Source organism: Lipotes vexillifer, unplaced genomic scaffold, assembly GCF_000442215.2.
Source record: "Lipotes vexillifer unplaced genomic scaffold, Lipotes_vexillifer_v1.1 scaffold156, whole genome shotgun sequence".
Classification (NCBI taxonomy): domain Eukaryota; kingdom Metazoa; phylum Chordata; class Mammalia; order Artiodactyla; family Lipotidae; genus Lipotes; species Lipotes vexillifer.
Genome location: NW_006770074.1, coordinates 663527 through 682707, shown reverse-complemented (window position 1 = coordinate 682707; position 19181 = coordinate 663527). Strand labels below are relative to the sequence as shown.

General features: G+C 44.5%; 1 protein-coding gene across 1 annotated transcript in view; it reads right to left on the bottom strand.

Moving 5' to 3' along the window:
- The window catches only part of SND1 (staphylococcal nuclease and tudor domain containing 1), a 439500-nt gene that overhangs the window by 184847 nt on the left and 235472 nt on the right, over window positions 1–19181 (bottom strand). Inside the window, exon 13 of the mRNA XM_007446006.1 lies at window positions 10735–10845. Within this exon, the coding sequence (XP_007446068.1) occupies window positions 10735–10845 (111 nt within the window). The remainder of the gene's footprint in view (window positions 1–10734; window positions 10846–19181) is intronic.

Genomic DNA, 19181 nt, shown 5'->3' with positions numbered 1-19181 from the left:
AAATAATTCCAACGGAAAAGGATAAAAAGCAGAACAAAGAATGAGCAACTTGCTAAACTTCTAAAGAAGCTTTCATTGTGTTTCAGATCATACTGATGAATACAGCAGTGAAACACAGCAAAAAGGAACACTTCCTTTGGTCTTTCTACTGGTTCCTTGGCAACGGGAAGAAGCAACCAGGTCCTGACACTCGGAAAATGAGACGCAGAGCAGGCACAGGTGCACAATGGTGGGTGGGCCTTATGCAGCTGCATTTTCAACGAAACCAGAATTACTGATAAGACAGAAAAGATGGAGAGTACAGAGACTGGAAAGGAGGAAATTGAGTCCTGTGGTCAACGGGAGGTCAGTGAACTAATGAGTCAGGAGGTATTATGAGGCAGCGGAGCAAATAACAAGGAACTCTGGGCCACCTCATCGAAAACTAATATAAGAAGAAACGAAGATGCATTGCTATTCCACCAGGTGTGACATCTGATCTGCTGTGCTCAGGTTAAGAGAGGGGGAAAAATTGAGCTCTGTGGCAGAGAATCACCAGAGAAGAGGTAGCCCAATATTAGATTCATGGGAAACACAAAGAGACCACGCTGTCCCAGATTAGGACCAAAGGACTACTAGAGCAGGTAGAAATGGTCACTGTCAGTCTAAAGTCTTCTTGAGGGGCTTCCCTGGTGGCGCAGTGGTTAAGAATCCGCCTGCCAATGCAGGAGACACAGGTTCAAGCCCTGGTCTGGGAAGATCCCACATGCCGCGGAGCAACTAAGCCCGTGTGCCACAACTACTGAGCCTGCACTCTAGAGCCCGCGAGCCACAACTGCTGAGCCCATGTGCCACCACTACTGAAGCCCGTGCACCTACAGCCCATGCTCCCAAGAAGAGAAGCCACTGCAATGAGAAGCCCGTGCACCTCAACGAAGAGTAGCCCCTGCTCGCCGCAAGCAGAGAAAAGCCCGCGTGCAGCAACAAAGACCCAACGCAGCCATAAATAAAATAAATAAATTTATAAAAAATAAATAAAGTCTTATTGAGAGGACAAGGCTGCAGAAAGGTGAGATGAGAGGCAATGACAACTCAAAATTGCCTCAATGACACTGGTTTTATAATTTTTTCATATCTTTTTATTTATTTTTATTTTTTGGCTGTGGCACGTGAATTCAGGAACTTAGCTCCCCGACCAGGATCAATCCCACAACCCCTGACAGTGGAAGCGCGGAGTCTTAACCACTGGACCGTCAGGGAAAGTCCCAAATTTTTTCATGTCTTGATCACAGAGACAATACAGGAATACAGGGCCAAAGAAAAAGAAGGAGAAAGAACGACGCGTAATTCAATTCCAAGATAAAAGCATCATTAACAAAATTTCTAAGTGTTTATATACACATACCCACCCACTTAAATTGTGGGAAAAGTCGGGCGATTGTTTTTCCCCCCAGAAACAATAACTAAGTGAACACTTCCTTGTATTATTAGTTTTATTACATCATTTTGAATAACTTTACATAAGTCCATAACATGGATGCACATTCCATAATTTACTCAATTGCCTACTGCTAGATATTTATGTGAATGTTAACAGTCCAGTATAATACTTCCGGTACTATAAATAATGCCAAAGGAATAACTCTTAAACTGTCAGGCACCTCCCTAATTATTCCTTAGAATAAATTCACAGAAGTGGCATGGCTGTGTTATAGGTCAGCAAAGCACTAATCCTGTCTTCCACCTCCCTTTCCCAAGGCAACCCAGACAGAACCCAGACAGAACACGCCTTGCCTCGTGGACTCTATTTGTGGATAAACCTGTTGATTTAGGTGCTCCTTCCCAGGTACCCACTGGTATCTCCATGCTTATAATTATATTTGCAATTATTTACTTGCTCACCCAAAACCCCACTAGACCACACATTTTTGTTTTCTCCCCCAATGCACCTGATGTTTGTTACTGTAAAATGAATAAATTAGAGAACATTTTAATGCTTTTTCCTCAGTCAAAAGACGCAACAGGCTTACTGCTGGGAAAAATGGTTTTTCCGAAGTGAGTACACTTACAGGGACCTGCTGGAAAAGATTCACTGCCATCCACTTGAGATCTGGCTCTCTGAACTTGATGCAGAAGCAAGAGGCATGGGAAGTAAGCCTTCTCAACTTCCAGGCCCAGAGCTGGAGGAGGGGAGTCAGGGGCAGCTGAGGAGATAACATATGCATGAGGGAGTTTACAAGAAATTTAGATGCAAAGAGTCTTACAAACGAAAGGAAGCTACAAAGGAGACTTCCCCTTCACAAGTAGCTATAAAATTCGGTGCATTGATGTATTGGTGATTAATTATTTGAACTTAGTCCTCTGGAGAGATTTCCAAGGATTAGAGCAAAAGTAGGATAGGGATATCTGTAATAGACACTCAGCTCTCCGACCCACTCAGCCCCCTGACACCGCAAATCAAGCAAGCATAGCAACCCTTAAGATGATTTCACATTAAATTAGCCAAGAGCTGGTAGAGGCTACTCAGAAGGAATTCAGTTCAAAAGCCACGAACGCAGGGTATGAGGAAGGGGAAAGAGGAGTCACAGGGAAGGAATACAGAACTATTCAATGGGCTTGGTGAGGAACAAGTATGGCTGGCAGGGAAGGCATAGCTAGGACAGAAATCCAAAGAGATCGAAAGCTTATCCATTCCATGCCTTAGTCTCTATTACCTTTTACACATGGTTACAATTCCAACTATTAAATTACTAATGTACCGTAAAAAGGATACACATTTTGATTTTTTCTTAAAAACCAAAACCAAACCAAAACAGTGGTAAAGAATTGTTTAGGGCAGTGGTTCTCAAATTTTCATGTGCATTAGAACAACCTGAAGGACGCATAAAAAGAGATTTGCTGGGACTCAACCCCAGTTTCTGATTTGGTAGGTCTGGGGCAACAGAGATGTGGGGAGACCTGAGAACTCACATGTCTAACAAGTTCCCAAGTGAAAATGACGCTGCTGGTCTGAGGACCATCCTATGGGAACCAGTGGTTTAGGGAGTCAAGTTATGAGACATTCAAAAATGTCAAGGGTCAAATGTTATCACTTTATTGTTATAACTTATTTGGGATTAAAATTATGTTCCCAGTATGATAATCTTCAAATGTATTTTGAAATATGTTGGAAATATTTTGAAACCTCAAATACTTAGGGCTTGTGTGAGAGGAACTAGAGCCTTTTAGCCAAGATAACAGTGAGATGGTAGAGAACAGACAAGGTGCTGGGGACAAATGGTCACAGCTGGGTGGAGAGGGTGGACCAAGTTAATTAGGAAGGTTAGTCTAGAACAACTTCCTCTGAAAGAACACAACCAGTGCAGATTAATAATTACAGGAAAGACTGGGCAAGAAGGACTTCTTATTGTGAGTTCATTATTTGACCATGACCTATAGAACTACCCACACCTTGTGTACAACACAGGAGCTGAAGCTAATGGGTTCCAACTTTACCCCAAACCCCTCACACTAGTCATCAAGACGAGTCTCACAGTTTGAGTTGTATCAGATGGAACTGGGAGTGGGGAGGAAAGACAGGATGAAGAGTGAACAGATCCTCTTAATATCCTGAAAGAGAAAACTATTTGGAAATGGAGATATTATACAGCTCTCCAGAAGTGGCCATTTGTGCTGCCTTAAATGCAGATTGATTACTGCTATTTGGATGTTGAGTGCATCATCTCTTCTGAAGAAAGGGAAAAGCTAAATTTCCCCACATTCAGCTGTATCGTTAAATCACTTCCCCACACCAGCTCTTTTAATGCATTTTCCTGTTATCACATCCACTTGCAGGAGCTGATGTACCCTACCCCCCAACAGTGAAACGCCCCCCAACACTGACACGTGCTGAAACTCATTAACAACCTCTGGCCGTGCCACCAGGGCAAGGGCAAGCCCCAAATCTAGCAGGGAGTGCACTTCCAGGGTTAAGGAAGAAAAGAAGCCATTAGGATACTGAACAGAAAGACCAGCCTCCTTTCTCACGCTGGCCTCCCATCTGCACCAGCATGATGTAACACAGCCGGGTAAAGAGGGCAGCAGATAATTCACCCAACTCCAGCTTTCTATAATGCCTGGCCTACAAAAATCCAGCCGCACTCTGGCGCTACAGGAATTCAACAGTGAAGGAAAGAGAAAAACTTCAAATCAAAGCTCTGTATTTAACAGTATTCACTAGGATCTAGTTTTATGCAAAGAGAATTTTCACTTGATTCAGGTCATTAGGTTGAAAGCGAGAAATCTTGGTTTACTGAAGCTGTACCATTAAACTATTGAGAACAGAGGGTGGACGGAAGAGATGAATTTCAGGGAGATGCCCTCAAGGGAAAATTTAATATAAGTGAGAGATGGAATAAAAAAGATATAAGGCAGGCAGTGTTCATGATGCAGAGGGAGAAAAAGAGGAGGGGCTGAGAAAACAGGTAAGCAAAGAGAATAGGAAAAATAGCAACACCCAGAGGTCCTATTCAAGTTATTCCGCGTGTGTCCCTCTGAGACTGCATGCTTTGTAAGGCTTGAGTCTGTTATCTTTTTCTTCACCACCTGGGACCCAGGGTACACTAAAGAGAACTGGAATGAAAAGGAACGAATGCAAAGCCATCACGTGCAAGAGAAAACCAGCCTTGAACAACTGTTCCCATTAGGGGAATGATTTGTTTTCTTGGAGAACTGGTTAACTCTAACTGGTCTATACATTGTGATAGGATATATTAGTTTCAAATTTTCAAAACACAGACTCAACCTCAACACCAGTTTTCTCACCGGATTGGTAGGAAGGTGAAACCTGCTTCATACCAAGGCATTTCGCAAGTCAGAACAGTGTCAAGCCAGTAATGCTGACCTCTTCCAACTAAAGCAACAGAGAGCAAAAAAAATGCTGGTAAGTCTTCACGTTTCATTCATAAACAGCATTGTAAATGCCAGTTAAGTTGAAGGCACAGATAGGAAAGACCCTATAAAAAAGTTTTGTATTTTTTTATGCACAAGTCATTTTTTTCCTCCACCTATTAAAATTTTGTGGGAAAATTCCAAAAAAAAAAAAAAAGTGGAGCTGCTCTGGCTCAATCAGGAGTGGGAAATCAAGCATACTTCTCTCCCAGTGGTATTATAAAAATGCAAAATACATTTACAGTTCACTGCTACAAGAGCATGGAAGTCAGTAAGCCCAATGCAGACCCAGTAACTGCAACACCAAGAGAGGTTTGTACTTGAAACAGTTTCCCTCTTAATAATGACTACAGGTATTGGCCTAGGGAAGAGTTACCAACAAGTTTATAGCCTTCTGATCAAAGTCTGTGATGGAAATGCCAACACAGATTTCCTAGAGGTACAAGCAGAGTGAATTCTACAACAGGGAGGGCGCTATCAGCCAAGTTGGTTGGGTAAAAGCAAAAGAAATTTGATAGGATTTTAATGAAGGGCTGGTGTTTACACGGTTTGGAGGTTGGAGATGCAAAAGTCAGCAGACAGGAGCACTAGATGCTTTTGTTTTTAAAGAAAAGGGAAGTTGCAAGGTTCACTCAATCAGAAACAGGAGGTCCCTGCAGGGTGAGGGAGGACTCGGAGCCCAGGCAGAGCTGAGCCAGGGCAGACTCGCGCTTGCCTCGCCGAGAGGGAGGACAACACCACAGTTTTCTTAATTTGCAGTGTGCCTGGCAAGAAAGAGAACACACAGGAAAAGATAAGAGAGAGCCTGCCCTTTTCTCTTCTCCCGAGATAACCCTAACCTCATTCTGTATGTCCAGAATGAATCTAAATTCATTTAAATCTGCTCAGACACTAGGTTGTTCAATACAACTGCTTTCCCACTGTCAAGCTGGGGCATAAATTTCTTTTCTGAATATATACATTCTATCTTGAAATCACAAAATCTTAGAATTAAAGTGTACCTTCAAGGAATAAAGCCCAACTTCTGAACTAACAACTCCTGTATTTTCCTGCAATGAACCACAGACTAACGGTTTCTAGGAAACCTTCAAATATTACATTTTAATATAAAAGTAGCTTTAGGTGAATGCAGACAGATGATATCCTACAGGTCGGGATGTCCAAGGAAAACAGGGCACACAGCCAGGCTTTGATTCCACGCATTTCCAGCTTATCTTTAGTGTCCATAATGAGCTCAACAAAAGCCCACCAGGAAGACCTGTAGAATGCTAGGGGAATTCACATTCTGTACTGTTTAAAATCAAACAGGGGGGCTTCCCTGGTGGCGCAGTGGTTGAGAGTCCGCCTGCCGATGCAGGGGTACACGGGTTCGTGCCCCGGTCCGGGAAGATCCCACATGCCGCGGAGCGGCTGGGCCCGTGAGCCATGGCCGTTGAGCCTGCGCGTCCGGAGCCTGTGCTCCGCAACGGGAGAGGCCACAACAGTGAGAGGCCCGCGTACCGCAAAAAAATAAAAAAAAATAAAAAAAAAAAAAATCAAACAGGATGTGTTATATCAAATACACAGAGTTTGAGAGACTGTGTAATACCTTAGAAAATAAGAAGGGTCCCCATAATGGCTCAGTATCTTGGAAATACCTCAGAAGAATATGAGATTCTCGGTAGGAGTCAAAGCCCCGCCTTAAGCTTAGAACACTCATCAAGACAGACAAAGCAGCCGGCCCGCTGGCTGAGAAATACTGAAGTCAAACAAGAATGGGAAATGTTGGGAAGCCAATACGGGGGTGAAAAATTAGAACGGTGCAGAAAAGAAAGGATGTGACACACTGCCAAAGGAGTCCACATGATGCCCCTAAAAGGGGGGGACCAAGTTCAGGAGTGTCATCAGAAAGTGTGGGTCAGCTGTACCTAAATTCTTTTTGCTACGAATATGGAGGACACGATGGAGCTCTCAGAAGACTGGGACACAAGCAAGGGCTTTTCAATGGAGCCCACAGAGAAGCGAGGCTCAAAAATACACACAAAAGTGCCAAACCTTTATTTTGCCAGGACACAAGGCAAGGAGGGAAGAGGCAGCTGATGATAGACAAGTGAACTAGAAAGGAAGGCCACCTGTCGGGAATTAGGGGTTCATTTATCCTTTAAACAAGAAAGATGTGGCTTCCTCTAGATGCACCATGTGTCTGAGGCATGTAGAGGGTTTCCCAAAAGCAGACAGGCATCCGAATGAAGGCACTGAGAAGGGTCAGGCACACGAAACAGAGCTGCTGAGGGGGGTATGATGAGCTCCTTTCTGGCGGGCAGGTGGATACACCTGAAAGCACAGGCAGCTGCAAACTGGCATTCTTCTTCCTCTTCTGTCTCACCTGGTCTCCCAACGCACGCCTAACGTGTCATTCCCTGAGCTCCCATCAGATGATCTGAGAAAGGTTGGCAGATCACACCCCCTTACAGAGGAAGCAGCCGCTGCAGAGCCCTGAGAAAGCTCATCAACTCCCGCGCAGGCAGCTGGCTGACCCGAAAAGACAGAGTTAACAGGCTGCCCTTTCCCCAAAGCTTACAACGTTCTCTTAAAGGATTAATGGCCAAGCAGTGCTCTGGAAAGCAAAGTCAATGGCAGAGCACTGGGCACCAATGCCGAGATCACTAGTGATAACCACAGAGAACAACAGGGATCCAGGGGACAGGGACAAAGAAGTCTCTTGGAACCACCATCCCTGTGGGCAGGGACTCAAGAGAATGCTGGCCTTGCCATGTTACGTTCACCCACTTATTATTGACCAAAAGACTTCCAGGATGAGTGACTTGCCATGAACACAGCAGATGTTACTAATTTGGCCTTTGATAAAGCATTAGATACAGTACCTCAAGAAATTTTACTTGGGAAATTAATTCAAATTGGCTTGGTTCAGTACACAATCACTGGAGTTTAAAAAGTGGCTGAAGGATGATAAACAAAAGACAGTTAAGTGACAGTCCAAGCGGTGAAAGACTTAGGGTCAACAGCAAAGCCATTCTTGTTTAGGGGTTCTATTCAGGGCCAAGGAAAGGAGTAAACAACTCGCTAATGAGATCTGCAGAGGACACTCAGCTGGGAGATGGAGGGACCGCATGGACAGGGGCATAATAATTACAAGGCCGACTGGAAAAAAATATAGCTCATCTATCTAGAGGAAAACAACCCTAAACTCAGATCATATTCACTGGACAGGTAGGATAAGGGGCAGAAGCAGCATGTAAAAGCACAGGGAGGGCTTCCCTGGTGGCGCAGTGGTTAAGAATCTGCCTGCCAATGCAGGGGACACACAGGTTCAATCCCTGATCCGGGAAGATCCCACATGCCGCAGAGCAACTAAGCCCGTGTGCCACAACTACTGAGTCCACGTGCCACAACTACTGAGTCCACGTGCCACAACTACTAAGTCCACATGCCACAACTACTGAAGCCCACGCACCTAGAATCAGTGCTACACAGCAAGAGAAGCCCCTGCTTGTCGCAACTAGAGAAAGCCTGTGCGCAGCAACGAAGACCCAACGCAGCCATACATATATACATACATAATTAAAAACAAAAAAAAAAACCACAGGGAATGTCTCATAGGGGCCAGAGTGCTTCAAACCGAAGGCAACCTAAAATAAAGCAGTGTCAGAGAAGAGGTGCTCTTGCGGTGAGGTCGACTATCATTTTCCCCAAAATGGGGGTGCATTCTGCACTGAAAACAGTCTTCAATGGCTATAAGGGCACCACTCCTATCTGGCAGGTTTTCTGGTCTTTCTCGCTGGGGTTGGCATCGGGCTTGTGGACAGCACCGCTCCCAAGGAGGACTCATTTGCAGGTCATGTAGGCCACTTCTCCTAAAGCTTTCTAAGATGTGTACTGCCTCACGGCAATGCCGCAATGACTCACTGGCCAGGGGAAGTGCTTAATTTCTCTCCGTTTACTCTACCTGCAGCAGTGCAATGACTCCGGAGCCAGTTTTTCCACCAACCCTCTGAAAGCAGTGGCTCGACACAATTATCTCTAGGCAGCTCACTGCTTTAACAGGCAAGTGTCTTGTTACATTCTATCAGCTCGAAATGAGTACCAGACTAAAAAGGCTGTTTTCTTTTTAAAACCTATAAAATGTCACCTATCTCTGCCTCCTCGTTAAACATTGTAGCACAACAGCATAATAAAAGAGCCTGTTGTGGCCTCACTTTCCAGAGCAGCTAGGCAAATTATGTTCATGCTTACCTGCCTGTCAGAGTTAAACATTCACCAGTGGCAGAGTGAACCCAGGGCAGAAAATGGGACTCTAGATCCCACTGTATTGCTAAGTGCTCTTGCTACACTAGGAATACATAACCGCTTCTCCAAGTTGCCACCAGATCAGACTGAGCATGCCCAGAACGAACCTCCCCACCCCCCCCACCTCCCAAATCCCACCTAAAGAACTGTCTAATCATTGCCCATTTCCTAGAATAGCAAGATCATCAAATAGTAGTCAGAGATGTGAAGACACATTTCCCACTATGGGTTCTTTCAGCCCAGTTGGCTTAGTTTGCTGGGAGAGAAGAATAAGGAACTGAGAAAGGATTGAAGAGAAACACCAGTTATGGACTATACATCATATTATTTTACACTAGTCATGAATGAGCCTCAAGCAACCAAAGATACTGAACTTTGTGCTGAAGACTTAGGTCCTAGGCAGGTCCTACTGGGAAAAGCCCACAGGAAAGAATCCAAAAAGCCACAGCAACCTGACAGACTGCTTTCTTAGCTGACATTCTGTGTGACATTCTACAGATGCCCTATCCATCAGGATGTGACATGATGTTAGAGGTAAAGGTCATGTATTAGGGCAATGTTCTGGGCCAAAGAGCAAGAGAAGTGATCTCAATGACAAAGTCTAAAGTATAGACAGCATGTGCTAAAACTCATTCCTCCTCTAAACTGTGGAGCATAAGCTGGCAATTACCAAACTTCTACAACAAATTAAGTCCTAGGTCACAGAAAAACGTCTGCGTGAGGCAAGCGCCTGCAATCACTTTGAAACAATGGATATATTTTGGTTGAGCCCAGCAGTCTGATAAGCAATCCGAGTCAGAACAGCGATCATCACCGAGTTCGGGCTCTGTTTCCAGGGAAGGCTGGAGGAATTGCTTCGTTCCCAGCACCGCCCAGTGACAGAAGGACCCATGAGAAAGAGCCTTGAGGAACTCCTGGTAAGAAATACTGCTGAGCAGCATGCATGTCCTTGGGGCAACCAGCCATGGGGATGAAGGACAAAAGGAAAATGTCACAGGGCTTCTCACAAATGCTCTCCTGCCAGCTGTCAGAAGTGTGAAACGCAAACTCATTTCCTAATAAATGTTTTCATTTCCTTTGTACATGACAAAAGGTCTGGAGGTGACAAATGGGAGGGGCCGGGGAGCAGAGGCCTCTGCAGGGAAGAACCGGAGGCAAATGTCCTGCACAGTGAGCATGGCTCCACTGTTTGTCCCAGGGAAGGAAAGGATGGTGGAGATAAAAATATTCCACGTGTAAGTTTCTCATCTGTCGTTCATTTTACGGCATCTACTAGAAGATCATATCTAATATATGCCTAAATTTTGCAGATTTAAAAATATAGAGGCCCAAGAGTGTTTAACCAAGGTTAGATTGCGAGTTTGAAGTGAGGTCCCTTTTCTTTTGATGGGGAAAAGCTGGAATAACATAAGAACACAAGCTTTCTCAGCATGTTGTTTTCTGTCGCATTCTGCTCAGGGATGAGCAGGACAGTGGGAAAGAAAAAAATGGGGCCCTGGGACCCAAGGTGTTCACTTTAATTTAAATTATGCACCTCACCTGGCCTCGGCGGCGAGCAGTTCATCATAGTGAGAGGACCGCTGGTCGTCATCCTGTCGGTACCTTATCACCGTGGCCAGACCTTTGCTGACAAGGGCCTCGGCAATGTTTCTGCAACAGAAAAGATAGGTCAGTGAGCACCTGAGGTGCATGTGGGGCTCAGTCAACAGCAATAATAAGTTAGCACCTGGAGGTCTTAACGCATCCTGGCAGAGGGAGGGAGAAGCCAAGTGTTTCAAGACCAATGAGTTGCTAAGCTAGAAATCCAAATAAAAAGGAGGAATAACCAAGTCCCCTGGCTCAGCATTTTTCTGGTTAGTACAGTCAGATGCTATATCAATCCATACATAAAACCTGGCAGAAAATATCTGTAAAAAGCCCACATTACGCAGGGCTATTTACAGAATGTTATAAACAAGCCACTACCCTCAAGAAAAGTCTGCTCTAAAATATCAGGCACGCAGATTAAAAAAAAAACAAAGCACATAAAAGCATGACCTAAATTTCTCAAAATCTCCTTTCTAGCCTATATGGGAACTAGAAAATACCGTGTTCCAGTTTGGCAATGTTGGGAACACTGGTTTCACGTAACACTCAAAGTGCATCTCTCCTCATCAGAACTTCCAACACTGGCTCTCCCCTCAACCCAAAGGGGGCTCGGAGGTGGTGAGGCTCGGAAGGAATTGTGTGGGGGAGGGAGAGGGGGAGGCATTGGGGTGGAATGAAAGATCTTTTTAAAAAATTGCATGAGTCAGAGAAACAAAGTGAAAAGTATAAACCCTGTGATGACCAGCTTTGGAGCAATACTCCCAACAGTCCTTTTAGGACCACAGGATATTCAGATTAGAAACCTGCTTCAAAAAAATTTCTCCAACGTGCTGAATCTTTTCTTCACTAGCATACGAAAGCGGGGCCACTGTGAGTGGCTTCCATCTACTCAGAAGAGTACACTGGAAATGGTGCTCAGACAACTAACGAAGCGTATCTGCATGGTTCCCCCCGCCCCCCAACGTGGAAAGGGACCTTTGATGGACAGAAATGAAACTGCGGAAACAAATTTTCAAAAGTTACCTGTAGCCAAGTACTGCAAAACAAGAGGCATAATATCACTGGGGGAGAGCGGCGGTTATGTCTTTCTTTGTGTCTGTCGTAATTACACCAAAGGCCCCATTCAGACCATCTGGTGAGCTGCCCTTTAGGGAGGAGGGACGGTAAGCAATAGGCTACTGTACCATATGCTACGATTTAGTGTCGCTGGGGAATGCAGTTAACTCTAGTGGTTCTTAGACTCTCAGACTGCGGGGATGCAGTGAGCCGGGCTAAGCAGTCTATAGGCCTGTTTAAGCCACTTAAGGGTTCTCTTCATCAAAACCCAGGGATTTACTTTAAAAAAGGGGAGGGGGGATATGTGCGGGTAGATAAAGGAGGAAAAGATGCTGTGGCTGATTCTCTTCTCATTATGTGCCCCTCTGCTGCCTGCTTATCTACTGCCAGCACGATATTAATATCTCCAAACTGCCACGGAATTAGCACTTCTCAAAATCCACTCCCACAAAGAGGCTGCTTTGCTGGCCACCCTGTCTCCTGAGTCACCACATAAGTGTGCTGGCAAACGTTGTCATTATCACAGAGCTGGGTTTGGCAGTGTGTGGAGAAGGCCAGCAGCCCCAAATCAGCAGCTGCAGATGATGCTGTATGGGGAGAATTTAACTAAGGGTGTCACCAAAGGCCTGAAAGGGCAGGAGAGAGGCTCCGCCCACCAAGAGGCCTGAGAGAAGATGGGCACGAGCCCACCTGTGACAGGTTGAGACAGCTTAGTGATTGGAAATGCCAGAAGAACAAAGACACGTTTGGTACTAGTGCATTTGGAATAACGGTGCATTGACATTTTACAGTCAACACGTGGGGTCTGGAGGAGAAAGTTGCAATGACAGGGCAGAAGAGGGAGAATTCACACAAATAAGCTTCTATATGAAAAGCTAGAGGATACTAAGCAAAATAGCACAAATGTTTAATGATCCACCCTGGTTAATTCTGCTGCAATCAATTCACAGTATTGAACTGAGTTCCTATGTGGCCAGCAGAGAACCAAGGGCACAACCCTTCCCTCTCCTGCAGGGTTCTTGCCCTCCGGATCCTGCCAGCAAATGTCTACAAACCAGTTAGGGCCTCAGATTCTAAAATCCACAACCTGCCCACCACCTTCCCTCCCTTCTCTCCAAAGCTTCAGTGTGAGCCATATTCCCTTAGCTTCTTTACCCTAAATTCAGACTTCTCCTGGAAGAATGGTTCGATGCTAGTAGTCAGCAGCATGGAGAGTAAAAACACAGGAAACAATGACAGACATCACTATGGGGCCCTTCCTACAAGCCAGGCATGTGAGAATCACACCACATGTATTTTCTTCTTGGTGTGTGCTCCCCTGTGACATCACAGCATATTACAATTAATTCATCATCTATCTTCCAATTTGAAATTACGAAGTCTGAGAGGGCAAGGGCTGTGTCTTTCTTGCTCTGTTCCCAAGTATGAGAAAAACATCTGATCGTTTTGGAAATACAGCACTGGAACATTATTTCTTATCCTAAGCATTTATTAGCCAAGCTTGCCCAGCACAGAATTAAGGACAAAAGCTTTCTACATGCCTTCCCAGCTTTTGTTATTCTCCTCTCCATTATCTAACACTTGTATTTAAAGAGAATGCAAGGGGGCTTCCCTGGTGGCACAGTGGTTAAGAATCCTCCTGTCAGTGCAGGGGACACGGACTCAAGCCCTGGTCCGGGAAGATTCCACATGCCGTGGAGCAACTAAGCCCGTGTGCCACAACTACTGAGCCTACACTCTAGAGACCGCAAGCCACAACTACTGAGGCCCACGTGCCACAACTACTAAAGCCCACGCGCCTAGAGTCCGTGGTCCACAGCAAGAGAAGCCCCCGCTCGCTGCAACTAGAGAAAGTCCGTGCGCAGCAACAAAGACCCAATGCAGCCAAAAATAAAAGATAAATTAAAAAAAAAAAAGAGAGAGAGAGAATGAAAGGGAGACCACTAAAATGGAATTAGCCTAGATACATGTACTTGACTCTCTCATTCATTTCTTTTGGCCACTAATGAAAGGTCAGGAGATCTCCCCTGGCCAAAGATGGCTCGGAACTCAACACCAGTGTATCGATTAGTTGCCCAGTAAGAAGAGAGAACATTAAATTATGTGCCATGACATTGTGCTGCTTTAGAAAAATTTATAAGTTCTGCTTTCTTGAGTGTATCACTAATTCTACTCTAATTATACATGTCTGGTTTGAAGGGATAATTCACAATCAGCATACAAAAAGGGACCGACCTAACAGCCTTGGAGTGGAGGTCTAAAAGGAAATCATCTCTCTCTGTACCAGCTAGAAACACAAAGAGAATTAGTGCTGGGATTCAAATGCTTCTTCAAACTCAAGGAGAATTTTAGGTTATATGAGAAGTGAACCGTTTCCACTAGTCAAGATCAGATGTTCCTGATAAAAACACAAGCAATGTGGGTCTTTGCAAGCTTTCTCAAAAGATCTCCATGTAGTTGACATCCTCCCCTCCCACTCATTTCCATAGCAAGCAGGTTGCATAAAGCTCATACATTCTCATAAGATACCTTTGAAACCATGGGGTACTATACTCTGCCAACCTGGAGAAAAGGTGTTCTGTGCCCATATATGAGAATAGGATTAAAGGAGATTTCAGTCACAGTGGGCTATAATGATCTGATCATACCTTTGCCTGCCTTCCCCATTCCTACGCCCCAAACCCAAGATTGGAAGTAATAATCAATACATGGATAGATCAGATAACTAAAATTACCTAGATTACTTAAAAGTGTGGGAGAGGAGGGGAGGGGGTAGTTTTAAAACAATCTTACAGAAAAATTGCACATACAGTAACAAAGAACATGCCAACCTTTGATTCATTTGAGAGTAAATGACCTGTTATACAACCATCCCCAAAACCTTTAGTGTGCATTTCCTACAAACCAGGACATTTTCCGACATAATCTGAAAATAATGACTTGAGCCAGGATATCAGTATGGACACAGTACTGCCATCTAACCCACAACCCTACTCAAATGTTGCCAACTGTTCCAGTAGAGAACTTAGGCGAAACCAGATCTAGCTCAGAATCAGGTGTTGCGTTTTGTTGTCCTGTCTCCTTCACCTGGAACAGTCTACCATGATTAGTCTACCACGACCTTGAAACTTTTCAAGAGTACAGGCCAGTAATTTTGGCCTGTCTGATGTCTCTATGATCAGAGGCAAGTTATGAATCTTCGGCAGGATGTCACAGAAGTGATGCTGTGTTGTTCCCATGGCCTCCTTTGAAATGATGTGTAATTTACAGATAATGTTCATTTTGATCACTTGATTCGGGTAGTGTCTACCAGGCTTCTCCACTGTAAAGTTACTTTCTTCCTTTTTATAACAGATACTGAAAAGAGACACTTTGAGCTATGTAATTTTCATCAAATCCCAAGTTATTCATTTATTGATTTGTACAGGTATACGGCCATGAAATATTTTATTTAAAGGGTCATATAATCCACTACCATCATTTTTTATTCTGATGCTGAAATTTTTCCCAATTTGGCCAGTGAGAGCCAAGTCAAGCTGGCTCCTGTGTCCTGTCATTCTCTGAGCACTTCCTTGCTTTCAGGCACAATGCGTTCCAGGCTCATCTTCCACTGTTTTCTGCAGCTCTGAAATTAGCCATTTATCCAAGTAGTCCACATTTACATTTTTATCTCCATACATTTATTTCTATATCTATAACTATTGAAAACCATGTGTGGCAGTCATGAAAATGTGCCTCTCGGATCTCTGACTGCAGGAAGCATAATTGACTGACAGCCCAGCTGCTATGCTCTGAAACCTATTACTCTCTTTCTGCCAAGGCTATGCTTCCCACCAGCTGCTTCTAGCCAATGACTGGGTGCAGTGGAAATACTAAGGCAGGCCTATTGCTGAGAGACCTGGGACTCCTCTGACAGGCAGCTTTGGCTTTGAGGACTCCTTATCACCTTTGCTGAAACTCTTACAACTGCCCACAGCCCCAGCTTAGGTTTTTCTAATTCAACCTTCCATCCCTCCCTTTTCCACAGAGGTTAGGCATTCACAGCCTCCTCCAGCTCCCTTCCCATTTTCCCTCAATTTTCCCCAATTAACCTCTTGTCCGTTTAATCCTGTCTTGGCATCAGCTTTTTGGAGAACCTGAACCAACACACCACGAGCTCACAAAGGTACTAAAACCCCATTCCAACACTATAGGGCTCATGTAGTTTTCTTCCTTTCCATATTTATACATCCCTTTTGACAGTGGGAAGCCTGCCTTCCATTATCCTTAATTATTTTCCTCACATGAATAATCTTCTCTACATACACACATACAGTGTCTCACACATTCTTTGACTTCCACAGTTCGGTCCTAACAGTAGAGCTAATTTAAAGGGTATACGCTACTTGTCAAGAGAACCTGGGGTAAATGAATAAGAATATTTCAAGAGTGGACATAGGGCCTCCCTGGTGGCGCAGTGGTTGGGAGTCCGCCTGCCGATGCAGGGGATACGGGTTCATGCCCCGGTCTGGGGGGATCCCACGTGCCGCGTAGCGGCTGGGCCCGTGAGCCGCGTAGCGGCTGGGCCTGTGAGCCATGGCCGCTGAAAAAAAAAAAAAAAAAAAAAAAAAAGAGTGGACATAAGGCATAACACCGGAACACACACAGGCGTGTGCGTGCGCGCGTGCGCGCGCGCACACACACACACACACACACACACACTTCATTCTCCATCTGAGTAAGGATAACAGATAACTCTCAATGGCTTTGGCTCATAGATCTCTAGCTATTTGAACTAAACATTTTCCACTTAAACACCATCATTTTGTCAGTCACTGAAGTAGATGTCCACGGAGATTACAAAGCAGAGTATTTCCTTAAGGCAAACAAACACGTGGACACATATTCAGAATAAAGTAAGCCCATAAAGAAATGCCTTTACACTGTATTTGAGTCAAGGCTAAAGGAAATGGTTGGAAGATAGTTGACAGCTCAATTCAATTATAACCGTCACATCATCTCTAGCAGAGGTACCTATCTCACGTGTGTGCACACATGCACACACATACACGCATTCCTCAAGACTTTTCTACAATAACTTCAAGGCCCCGTGGGTCAAATTTCATAAGCTGAGCACAAAATGTACCCCACAGCTATTCACTGTGCGAACATGATCCAACAAGACATCAGGCATGTAGCCAGGGCCTCTGTCACCCATGACCCTCAAAGACTCCAGTATCTTACGCTGGGAAACTGCCTCTGCTTTGTTTCCACATTGGCTGGACCTTCAAGACAAGGACAGCCTCCCTCAAAAGTGCTGAGATGGAGAGCTCTGGCTGACAGGGTTCCCATATTAATTTCTAATGTATCAGATGGCTCATCTCATGTCTCGGCTATATAGGAATGTGCTTCTGGGGGGCTGAACCACAGGGAACCTATGGGGGGCTGATGTCTTTCTTTGCAAATAAGTTAGAGACAAGGAAGGAGGGAGAGACCACCACAAGATTCGGTAATGAGGCAGAAAGCGAGGAGAACTGGACAGCTACCTTCTTCAGAATATTAGGGTCACCTTTACTCATATACACAGAAAACATGGGCTCTCAGTCTAAGAGGGCAAAGAAGTGGGGAAAATGATTAATGGCTACCAGGCCCCAAGGCCAGGTCCCGCTCCGATCTTCTCTACAAGTTCACACACAGACCTCTAATACCCACACCAGGCAAGAACCTGGCAATTTCAAGCTTGAGATAGACTTGGCTTTTATAGGCTGACAAAATAAGACTGTAAAGGGTGAGAGTAGAATTCTAGATGAGAGAGATCTACGACAATGGGCAGTGAACAAGTATCTTCACTGACTACTGTTTTTTCCCCAGGCCTCAAACTAGGAAAAAGCCCAACAGAGCAACAGGGAGCTGCCACAAGCTAGTATGACAGCGTCTCCAAGGGTCGCACTTTGCCTCTCCCACCCAGTGTCTTCTATCCTCCAATCTTAGATTGAATTCCCAAGAATCTGGAACAATGAGTTTCCCATTTTTTTTTTTTCTTAAAATACATCCAGGAGGCACTTCCCACATAACCAAGCAGCATATGTAGACAGGAGATTCTGTTTTAGAAGCATCAATAATTAGAAACATCTGAGGTGGCACGACATGCTTTACAGACTTCCCAAATCTCTCTCCCACCATCTTCCCTATTTTTTCACTCACCCCTTGAACTAATGTTAATTCTAAAAATAACTAAAATATCTATTTTTGGATCTTTTTACTCTTAATGGCTCCATATTCTGTTTAACAAGTCCTGTCACCAGGACAGTCACCAGAGGATCCAAACGGTGGCTAGAGACGTTCCTTGAACTCATAACACATATCAAAAACAACAAAGATGATTAAAAAGCCTCCATGTCCCTACCCAGGCTTTAGAAACTACAGTGAAATGAGGGAGAAAAAGCAGTGATTAAGAGTCTTAGGGCAGGACATACTCACTCCAGACACAGAGCCAAAGGTGACTGCTTCTGTCAATCCACCAACCCCACTGTGGTTATATGGAACATGAAACACGGCATGACCCACAAAGAAGCACGACCCCAGAAAGCCAGACTCAAGAACAGGCAAGTATGGAATGGACTGATTTGAACAGCCTTAGAAGCTAATCAAGCAAAAAGGCACCCTTTCAAACAAAATACTCTCCAATAAGTAGCTCATATTTAATGAGCATTCAGAATATATACAGGTTCTAAACACAACTGTTCTACCAATGAGAGCATTTTCTAGAGACTGGATTTGAGATTATGAAAATCAAGAACTCTTCAGAACAAGGACTCTGTCTTTATACTTTCATAAATCCTACTCATTCTCCCTCATGGGGAGAGGATGGAAAGAAACCAATGCAGACTGATATGGCCTAAGTCCAGCTGGAAGAATCCAAAAGGATGCAAGGTTAAAATGAAACCAAAGGAGACCCATAAACAAGACTTGCAGGGAAAGAAAGGAGGAACGAGGGAGGGGAGAGAAAGGGGAAAGAAAAAAAAATCATCCACAAAAATGTTACTGCTTTGTAGTAAGAGAAATCCTTGAATCCCCAACACAAACATCCATCCAAGCCTCAGTATTAATAGTAGGCTTACCCCTGAGTGTAGACAAAAGCCTCACCAGCTTCAGAGGCCACAACCCACTAAACACCAAGAGCACTCTTCAGTTTGGGAAGAAAAGAAATAAAAGCAAAGATATCTAGGGAGCAGAGTGTAAAAAACTGGGTGATGAAGAGATGTGACTTCTCACTCGACCTGTCAAGAACAGCTATTTCTCTGCTCCAAGATGTGTCTGAGCCCAATCACCCCAATTACCCTATCCCCACTCAAGCCCTACAC